At 42.2% G+C, this 11,052-nt stretch overlaps 1 protein-coding gene across 1 annotated transcript in view; it reads left to right on the top strand.

The window, feature by feature from the left end:
* Positions 1–55: 55 nt before the first annotated feature.
* Positions 56–11,052, top strand: part of LOC143834495 (zinc finger protein RFP-like) — a 28,346-nt gene continuing 17,349 nt past the window's right edge. Inside the window, exons 1-7 of the mRNA XM_077331322.1 lie at positions 56–395; positions 511–618; positions 2,916–3,263; positions 3,663–3,938; positions 6,540–6,644; positions 7,626–7,646; positions 8,546–8,578. Coding sequence (XP_077187437.1) covers positions 564–618; positions 2,916–3,263; positions 3,663–3,938; positions 6,540–6,644; positions 7,626–7,646; positions 8,546–8,578 — 838 coding nt within the window. The 5' untranslated portion in view covers positions 56–395; positions 511–563. The remainder of the gene's footprint in view (positions 396–510; positions 619–2,915; positions 3,264–3,662; positions 3,939–6,539; positions 6,645–7,625; positions 7,647–8,545; positions 8,579–11,052) is intronic.

Here is an 11,052-nt window from a genome sequence, read left to right as displayed (position 1 = left end):
AACTTAACACTTGGCCTCCCTCCAATTTGGCCCGCCCAACTGTTGGCCATTGATAAGGTACCGAGGGATGGAGAACGTTAGACTAGCATAATGTGAGACAAGAAGACGGGAACCCCTGAACACACATTTCTTCTCTTTGTTCTTCCCTACATAGACTTGGCATAAGGATCAGTCACCATGAACATGACTTACAGACTTTTGACCTGTGACAACTGCCTTACCTTTCGTTGGTGGTCTAGAGTCCAAACAGGGCAGTAAAATTTTGGGAACAAGGTCCTTACAACCAAGTCAGCATGAAGAGAAAGAGAAAAGTTAAGAATCAACTTTAATTCAAAGGAGCAAGAAACTGAAGGATACCCACGATATCGGTGATGATGTCCCTCTTCACTTGTAAGGTAAAAGGAACGTATTATAAGTGTTTGTTTAAATAAATGTACCATGTAACATATCTAAAGAGCACCCTCTTACACCAATTGCATCATTTTTTTTGTTTTCTGTTTTGGTGGTTAGAATTAAAAAAAACAAAGAAAGTGAAAACTTTTGGCTTCTCTTGTGATCCGGAAATGAGTGCCTTCCTGTTTGTTCTCATTGTTTTCCTCGTGAACAATGTGGGCCTAGGTAAGAAACGTCAGCTTTGAGAAAAATCCAATTGTTCCTGGCTCAAGTATTTGATTTCCTTCCGACTATTACCGGTAATACATTTAGATGAAAATGTCTGAATTGTTTTTTAAATAGAATTGACAATGTAACACTAGGGGCCATTCCACACAGAAAAAATAGCATTACGTCAGTGCAGTGGCGTAACGCTAAAAAAACCCCATGCCTCCCGGAATTCCTCAACTGCTGGTTCCTCTGCTGCTGTCTCCTGCTTCCTGGCACTTTGCATGACTGCTTGAAATGGTGGAAGAGGGCAGGCAGCCAATCACCTTTCTCCCTCTTTTAAAGGGATTAAAGGTAAAGGTAAAGGTATCCCCTGTGCAAGCACCGAATCATGTCTGACCCTTGGGGTGACGCCCTCTAGCGTTTTCATGGCAGACTCAATACGGGGTGGTTTGCCAGTGCCTTCCCCAGTCATTACCGCTTACCCCCCAGCAAGCTGGGTACTCATTTTACCGACCTCGGAAGGATGGAAGGCTGAGTCGACCTTGAGCCGGCTGCTGGGATCGAACTCCCAACCTCATGGGCAGACAGTTGCAGACAGCATATCGCTGCCTTACCACTCTGCGCCACAAGAGGCTCATTTTAAAGGGATTGCAAGCTAATTAAAAAAAATAAAATGACTTTTCCATTTAAATGCATAGGGCTCCTTTTACTGCAAGCCCTCTTGAAGCTTAAAATTTTTCAGGGGGGGCGGGGAACAATTTGTTTTTGTTTTTTGGTGGGGAAGAGGCATGCTTTATGTGCAAACTGGTGGGGAAAAAAGTTTATTTTGTGCTCTGCCTGAGCAATTGTGTGTCTATTCATTGCTCCAGGCATCTTTTTTTTTTAAAGAACGCCCTGTTCCAGGTGAAGAGAGAAGGAGGCAGGCTCAAGGGCAGGCACAGGAGCTGGAGATCTTGCTACTTTGGCCAGTTTGGTAACACACGTGTCTTGTGCAAGTGTCTTGCTGGCTGCTCTCATCTTGCTAGCGCTACATGGCAGGTGTAATCCAGTTTTGTGGATTTCCCTGCTAGCGCTTTAAAATGGAGAATGTAGCAGCCAGTTTACAGATGTAATGCTGGATGTTTACGACTTCTTTAATTGGGTGCGGAATGGCCCTGAATCAGACCAAAATTCCTCCTAGGATTTCTGTTTGTGGCAGCCTTGAAGCTTTGCAGCCCTCAGGCTGTGGTTTGAAAGTGTAAGATGCAGCAACCCTGTGAGTCTAATGGGTCTAGCCAGTGCCTGGTGGAAAGATTTATTGTTCATCCTGCCTTGACTTCTGTAGAAGCAGAGTGAGAGGAAAATATCCTAGGTCAGGGAAGCTCGTGAGAAGCTTGTAGACTTCCCTGTGGGATGTCAGTCTTTGAATCGACTCCTTCCCCTTAGTGTTAGTTTGATCTGCAGCATTTAGGAAGCCATCCGGTTTAGGAGCATTGTGCAGTGTTTTTTTTCAACCTGAAAAGCGAAGGAGCAGGCCGGGCTGTTAATTCTTTGAAACCTACTTTACAGTTGCCTTGGAGAAGAATAAGCCTCCCATAAAGGGACAGGACGATGTGGGGAAATGGGCAGTTGAAACTTTTCAAGGCACAAAATCACCTAGTACATAATATCATATTGGACCTCTATTGGAGGGGCAGGAATTTTCTTCTTCAGGCTGTTAGCAACTTTAGGCTAGGCAATACAGTTGTAGCTCATGCTGCAGCATCAGGTAACCCCATGGTATCCTTACTCCCATCTTGGGGGTGATATTACTAATCTTATTTTGAAAAAGGTAGATAGATCAGTGTTTTGTGTGACTTAAAATACTGATATTTTACAGATCCATGAGCTTGGATCTGGAGCAGTGTTTCTGTGGGCACAATAATTTCTGCTCACAAAACCCTTTCTTCTTGCTGTTCTTCTCCTGCGGCAGCCCCAAAAATCCCCTGAAGTTGGATTTGGGGGAGCCACAAGTGGAGGCAGGAGGGAAGTTGCACACCATGGATGAAAGTCCTTATGCTCACAGAGACTCTCTTCTGCATCCAAGTCATAGAATGGTAGCTGTATTCAATGAGATATTTTGAGTCTTTCAAGTACGCTTTGTGGCACTCCAGTATGGCCCAGCATACAATTTGGGAATCCGGAAATTTTATTTAAGAGATTTATATGCCACTTTCCCAAAGGAATATTGTCCAAAGATAAGCACTATTTGATATGTATCGACTGCTTTGTATAACTATTTGTGATTATTTTCTCTCTCTCTCTCTCTCTCTCTCTCTTGGTACATTTCACAGTCCAATTGACAGCGGCTGGGCCACGTTTCTCAGTTACTGCCACTTTGGGTGAGGATGTTGTGCTACGCTATCATCTGTCCCCCGGGACAAGTGCACAGAACATGGAGATAAAATGGTTCCGCTCTCAAAACTCTTCATATGTACACCTTTACCACGATGGCAAAGATTACTCTGAAAGGCAGGAGCACAACTATCAAGGAAGGACAGAGTTTCTGAGGGATGGCATTGGTGAGGGAAAGATTGCCTTGAGAATCTTTAATGTCAGCCTTTTTGATGAAGGACAACACCATTGCTCTGTGGACAACGGGAGTTTCCATCAGGAGGCCACATGGGATGTGAAAGTAAGTGGTAAGTAAGGACCACCTTAAGGTTTTATTCTTTCTTGAGGAGGAGGATGGTGAAGAGTTCTAAAAGGGCCTCTACCCAACTGTGTTACAATTTGACATGCTTAGGGTTACTAAACTCAAGGTGGCACCTTGGGTTCTTCTTTTATGTTAAATGGATTGCAACTGATCTCCTGGCCACAGCTATCTTGGTGGAATATGTTATCAGCTTCGAATGCAACCTCTCTGGCAGGACATCTCCACTGAGCATCCTCTCTCCAAAATTCTGTCCTCCTTGATCTCTGACCCCAAATCTCCATGAGTTTTCCAAGCTTGCATTGGTAACCCTATCCTTGCTGAACAGGTGTATCATGCAACTATGAATTTCAATATTAATTTGTTTCTTTCTTTGCCCCAAATCTAGCATCAGGCCTTGCTCCTTTCATTTCCATCAAAGATTATAAAAAAACAGGGATCAGAGCTGTTTGTCAGTCCAGTGGCTGGTACCCAAGACCTGAGATGTTCTGGAAGGATGCCAGTGGGAAATATCGTTCTTCTTTTTTCGAAAGAAATGTCCAGAAGGTCAATGGGCTCTTTGAAGTGCAGAATGAGATCATTGTCATGCAAAGTTCAAACTTAACCTGTGTGGTCAGGAACCTTCTTCTTAACAAAGAAAAGGAATCAGCCATTCATATAGCGGGTAAGGGTCCAACAAACGTTGTCAGTTATTTTATATGTGGGACTGTGATATCTCAGATGAGGTGAATTGAGTCAAAGGTGTGCGCTGAAGAAGCAAAAGTTGCTATTTAATACCAGATATATTTAGAAAGTAAACCACACGTTTGGTTTGTCAAATGGATGTCAAAGGAATCTGACAGTCTCTCCCGAAGGGGTACAATCTTGACAGATAGATTCAGATGGATAGCCATGTTTGTGAAGTGAAGAGGAAGAAGGGTTGGTTTTCATACCCTGCTTTTCTCTACCTGAAGGAGTCTCAAGGTGGCTTACAGTCACCTTCCCTTTCCTCTCCCCACAACAGACACCCGGTGAGGGTGGTGAGGCTGAGAGAGCCCTCAGATTACTGAAGAAGAAGAGATGTTTTTTATACCCCGCTTTTCTCTACCAGAAGGTATCTCAAAGCGGCTTACAATCGCCTTCCCTATACAGGCACCCTGTGAGGTAGGTGGGGCTGAGAGAACCCTGATGTTACTGCTTTGTGAGAGCAGCACTATAAGGGCAGTGATGAGCCCAAGGTCACCCAGCTGGCTGCATGTGGAGGAGGAGAGGGAGATCAAATCCAGCTCACCAGATTAGAAGACGCTGCTCTTAACCAGTACACCAAGTTGGCTCTGGTAGTAGAACAAAGTTTGAGTCCAATGGCATCTTAAAAACCAACAAGTTTTATTCAAGGTGTAAGCTTTTGTATGCATGCCCACTTTCACAGACAACTTTTTAAAAACTGTCTGAGGAAGTGTTTATGCACACGAAAGCTTACACCAGGCTTTCTGAACCAGGGTTTTGTGAAATCCTGGGGTTTCTTGATGGGCCTAGAAGGGTTTCCTGGATGGGCGGGTCCTGGATGAGACAGTTTCTGCATGAAAGGGTAAAATGTGCATGGCCTCCTACTTGCAAACCCAGGATGGTAAACCTCATATTTGCAGCCCTCTTCACAGGAGACCCCTCCCGCATTTTCCCTCCGCCTCCCAACAAGGCTGCAAGGGAAAACAAAACAAACTTCTCCCCCTCCCCCTGCTCCTTGACTTGTCAATCACAGCAAGCCACCAATCACAGCACAGCAGTTCTCTTGTGGACTGAAACTCACCCCCTGCCCCAGAATTAATATATATATATATATACATTTTAAAAATATATATTTTAAAAGCACTTATGTGTTGCTATGCAGCAATGATATGGAGAAACACCAGTATACTACAGCACCCCCCTTATTTGGGGGGGGATTCGTGATGTTTTGGACTCTATTTATATCTGGGTGGATTTATGAGATGCTGAAAATGGTAAATGGAGCCCAAAGAGTAATTTTTTGTAAATGGTTGGCTTAAAAACAAAATGCTCAGATGCCTGGATGATCAGGAAAAGGCTTGATCACTTGCTCCCCTCTCCCAGCTCATTCCCCACCTCCAGAAAACACAAACAGGACTGTGTTTTGTCTGCCTGATTCCAGAAAAACTGTGAACACTTTGCAGAAGATTTTATTTCACCTTTGACAATGTAACTTTGCACTTGCACTGCAACGCAGACTGTGCCATTAAGAAAAAATACTCAGAGCAGTAAATGGAGAGGGGAGGGTGGGTGCGAGGGCAGGACAATACTGCAGAGACTATCACAATTTTCCCCTTCCATCCGGGCATGTTCCTGGTTGCTCACTGGTTACTCCCTGATGGGAAATGTGATAAAAACTGACAAATTCACTTTTTTGTTATTTCCCTCATCCTGAGGCAAATCTGGGCAAAACACAAGGCAGCCACTGGACAGCCTCGGAATGCAGGCAATGTCATGTGGAGGGGGCTCTAAAACCTGCCAGCAACCAGAGGCTGTGCAGGGGCAGATTCCTTGTGCAGAAGCGGTCTTAGTTTTTAATTTATGCTTAAAATTTGTTAATATTTTATTGGGTGATATGCCCATATATGATCATGTTGCCTCCCCAAATGGCTAGTGATAGGCCTGGAGGGGATGGGTAGGGAAGGGGCCATGGGTATATGCTTCCCAGCCATATTCTGCACAGTTGTGCCACTTCTGAGGTTTTTGAAGCCTGAAGAATGAATAATGTCACATGGTAGATAATATCCTGGCAGGGAATGGCAAACTATCACTGTTAGTTTCTTGCCCTGAAAACCCCCAGAGGTTGCCATAAGTGAGCAGTGACTTGATGGTACTTTCCATCATCAAATAACATCAATCAAACTGCTATTATTATTATTATTATTATTATTATCATCATCATCATCATCATCATCATCATCATCATCATCATCATCATCATCATCATCATCATTATTGTTATTATTGTCCTCCCGGCTGTGGGAAACCATTGCATAAATTAAATAAAGTTGCTTATTCAGTGTTCCTACTCATTATGACAATGTATGCATCAGGCCTCACTGTGAGCTTTAAGATGCACTGGTCATGGGAATGGGGACCCAAATCTGCATCCAGCTGTTTATTTGACAAGATGTGATGATTTCTGCTTTTATTCCAGGTGCTTTTTACCTTTCAAAGCCTTTTGGCTCATTTTTTTTTTAATCCAGATTTCTAGATATCACTTTGTTATTTTGTGTTTCAGATGACGTTTTCTTCCGAACAACTGCCTGGATAGTGGCTCTGTGTATATCCCTGATGGTTTCACTTGGTTTGGCTCTCTTTATTCCTTACTTGTGTAAAGTAAACAGTGAGTATTATGACGGAAAATGTAGCAGGAATGAGTTATTTGGCAATAACTATAGATCCTTGTCCATATGGAAGTCGCAATAGGTTATGATATCAAATTCCGCATAATTTAAAGTCCTGAAAAGTTAGGCTGCTTAAAATGTAATCAATCATCTCTAATATTTTAACTAGAGCCTCTTGTGGCGCAGAGTGGTAAGGCAGCAGACATGCAGTCTGAAGCTCTGCCCATGAGGATGGGAGTTCAACCCCAGCAGCCGACTCAAGGTTGACTCAGCCTTCCATCCTTCTGAGGTCGGTAAAATGAGTACCCAGCTTGCTTGCTGGGGAGTAAACGGTAATGACCAGTCAAAAAAAATGAGCCAAAAGGCACTGGCAAACCACCCCGTATTGAGTCTGCCATGAAAACGCTAGAGGGCGTCACCCCAAGGGTCAGGCATGACTCGGTGCTTGCACAGGGGATACCTTTACCTTTACCTTAATATTTTAATTATATCTTTTTTCTCTCATTCAAACCCCAACCCTTAGCCTTCTCCTAAATCTTGATTTATTATTTAAATTATTCCGTTATCATTCTTGTGATTACTCTGATTATAATTATTTGAATTATTAATGCTGATGTATAGGGTTGCCAGCTCTGGATTGGGAAATATGTGGAGACTTTTGGGGTGTAGCTGGGAGTGGATGATATTTGGGGTGGGGAAGGACCTTAGTGGAGTATTATGCTATGGAGTCCACGCTCCAAAGCAGCCATTTTCTCCAGGGGGGGCGATTTCTGTCGCCTGGAAATAAAACCAGGGGATCCCCGGGTCCCACCGGGGAACTGGCATCTCTACTGGCATAATTATTTGGACTGCGATCTTGCTCCTACATTCCCCAATATAAGCCTAATTGTAAAATCACAGAGCTTACCTACAAATAACTTGTGACGGGAACAAACAGTTTCATATTGCTGTAGTAATTGCAACTTTCCTTTTTATTCTAGAAAAACTTGCTGCGGAACTTGGTAAGCAATTTGCTTTTCAGAAATACAGCATTTGGACCACAATCTAATACATAGTCGAGATGAATTTATTTCAATAAATTATACAGGAAGGTGCATTATAATGAAGGTACCTATAATAAATCAAGATCATCGTCCTATCAGATTTGCAACAGCTTTCTAGGGTCTCAGGTAGAGTCTTTCATATCATGTGTACAGCTCAAAATATTTTAGACTTGAAACGCCAGAGATAGAACGTAGTACTTCCTGCATTCCAAGCAGATGCTCTACTACTGAGCTATAACCCCAAGTATTACAGCTGGGAAGGGACCATCTTAAGCGGATTTATTTCCTTCTAAGGCAATTACAAGCTTATAGTTCCACTTAGAATTGTACTGCTGGTATAAATTCATTGAGGTCAACATTTGGTTTTGTAAAACCTTTGATAGCTGAAACTTCACTGTGGCTTACATCAAGTTTTCTGTTTTGAAAAGATTTTGAGATTTCTTCCAAAGTTTAAAAAGGTGTGCAAAAAGCGTTTTGACTCTAAAAGCACCAAGTTGTTCCCAAAGGGAAACTAGAAATACCTTTCACCTTGCCCATGATTCCAAAATTGGACAATGCATCAAAGGCTAAGTAGCCTTTCACTTTGAATTATGAGAGAGAATTCCCTGTTCCTATTCAAGGGTCAATATCTGTGAGGAACATATATTTCCTCTGTATAAATATTTCTTGTACAAGTATCAAGATATACTACAGAAAAATCACATTGTGATGATTTTAACCTGTCAACAAGAAAGGCGACAATCGGCTTTTAACTAACTCCTCCTCCTTTTGTGACGAAGAAGATGGTTGCTATATTAATAGTCCAAGATTCCTGTTTTCATAGGGCTGCTAATTTTTCTTTATATGCTTGCTTTCAGGGTGGAGAAACATGGTGGTGCCAATAGAGAAAGGTAAGTACAGAAGTTCCTTTGTGATTGTTTATTTTATTACTTTAGCCAGGAGCCCCCAATCTGTTTCATCTTTGTCGACAATGTCACAGGTGTGACCACAAAACAGCTGGTACAAGAGGCACTGCCAGCCACAAAATGGATGTAGCAGCTCACCTTCACAGTCACACAATGAAGATCCAGTGGCCATTCAAAAGCCTTGGGAGCCAAAAGCCCCACCTTGCCCTGCCATTTCTAAAACTACTGGGGGTGCATCAGGAAAGGCAGAAGCTATACCCTGTCTCGGACTCCTAACTTAGCTATGCTTAATGACATTTCAACCCAGGGGCACCTTTAAGACCAAGAAAGCGTTTTTGTGTACATGCCCACTTCATCATAAACACTGAAATGGAAGTTACCAGTCCGCACATATAGGTAGAGGGTGAGCAACAAATTAGTATAAGCATAATAAATGGTGTTTAACAGATGCAAGTATAAACTGTAATAACAACCTTGATTTTTAGGGGGAAACAATTCCAGGGGGGAAACAAAATAAAGCAAGCTATCCTTGTTATTGCTTCTCCCTGATGGCAAATTTTCACAGTGATTTATCATGACAATAAGGGTATTCTGTACTCTATTCACAGTGTTTTTTGACATGGTAAAGTTACCCTAACCAGATGACTTTTACCATATCATCTTTGTTATTGCTGCTGCCTGATGACACGTTGTCACAGTTTTGAGAAGCTAACCAGAGTGACTTTTACCATATACATTTGTTTTGTTTGGTGAGACACATCTTCGATTTGAATTCCCCCTTGTGATGAGACCAGGTATTTGCCATGTAAGGTGACTTAACAGCATTAATGCAATCACTTTGGGAAATACAACAAGCTCTCAGCCAGTGTAATGTCCTCTTTCAACAACAACTAAAAACTGGTGCTCCTGTGTGCTTTATCGGGAGGTGGGGGTCTCATTTCCCCAGCACGCAGCATCTAATATAGTCTCTCTTTGAGTCCAGTGGCACCTCAGAGACCCACAGGATTTTCAGGGTATAAACTTGGGATGGAGCTTGCCACCACACTGGGGGCCTCCTATAAATACAGACACACAGGAATTTGCAGTGTTCTGAAACCTAACTCTTGACAGATAAACTAGGGAAAAATTCCTCGTCGCGCAGAGTTTTGCTTTGGGACCTAGGAGAAAATGATGAAGTCAGTTTCTTTTCTAGGAATGCATGGTTAGCCTTAAGGGAATCATTTTTGTATTATGCCCCACCTCCACACTTGCAAAACCATTAGTGTATCCCCGGCTACACTAGGTGTTTGCTAGAATTTCCCCCCTATATCCCTATAGACACTCTGACCAAAGAGAAATTTCAGCTAAGAGGTGCATTTCTTGTGCTGCTAAATTCCTACAAACATCAAAACCATTATGTTCTTTCAAAAATATACTATATCAAACTGGAAATAAATAATTTCTATAACTGGGGATGCCCAGCTTACTGCAAGACTAGGAATATTTCAAAATACGAGAAGAAACATATCCCCTAGGCAGGTTTCTTCTTTTGAAATACGTTTTTATTGAAAAGGCTTTTTTAAAAAAATAGAAAAGATAAAAACTACAATACTATGAAAAAAGAAAAGGTGCAGATATATAAAGAAAAGACTGATAAATATAAGTAAAGTTAAAAAATTATCACTTTGCAATTATTTTTTTCCATTCTTGAAATCTTTTTTTTTCTTAATCATCAAATCCACAAATTATCAGTTCATTCCCCCCCTTTGTATACAATGTCTATAAGAGGTTTCCAATCAGTAATAAATGTAGATATTGTCTTTTCTCTAATCAAAGAAGCAAATTTATCCATCTCTGCAAGCTCCACTGTCTTCACCAACCAATCCCCTATTGTGGGTAAGGTCAAATTTTTCGAATGTTGGGCATATAATAGTCTTGCTGCCATTGCCGTATTAAAGAGGCAGGTTTCTTTTAATGGAAAAGTTTAATGACTTGACTCTAAAGTACGTGAAGTAAAGTTTTGCAGGCTGAAGTCGATTTTCCTCCGTGCTGAGTGACAGGCAGCCTTCATACCTTGGAAGAGGCAAAGGAGCGTTTGATGGAGAGTGTACTTTCTAGGAGAGGGTACTCAGTGGTAGAGGGTGTTCCTTGAACATAGGAAGAGGCCCTCCCTTCCACCTCAATTAAAAGTGTGGGGAAGAGACAATTCTGTGGTGGAGACTGTGGACAGCTGCTGCCAACCAGAAAAAAACACACCATGCTAGATGGAACAATGCTTGACACAAGGCACCTGCATACCTTTAGTTATCATGATCTGAGTGGCCCAAGCTAGCCTGATCATGTCAAACCATAGAAATTAAACAAGGTTGGTTGGGGTTGGCCCTTGGAAGGGAGACCTCCCAGGAAGTCAAGAGTCTATCTGCAAAAGTAGGCAATATTTATCTTTTCCTAAAAATCCCTGCGAGGTCAGTCACCATGAG

The sequence above is a fragment of the Paroedura picta genome, chromosome 3, assembly GCF_049243985.1.
Source record: "Paroedura picta isolate Pp20150507F chromosome 3, Ppicta_v3.0, whole genome shotgun sequence".
Taxonomy (NCBI): domain Eukaryota; kingdom Metazoa; phylum Chordata; class Lepidosauria; order Squamata; family Gekkonidae; genus Paroedura; species Paroedura picta.
This window is presented reverse-complemented; position numbering and strand designations above follow the sequence as displayed.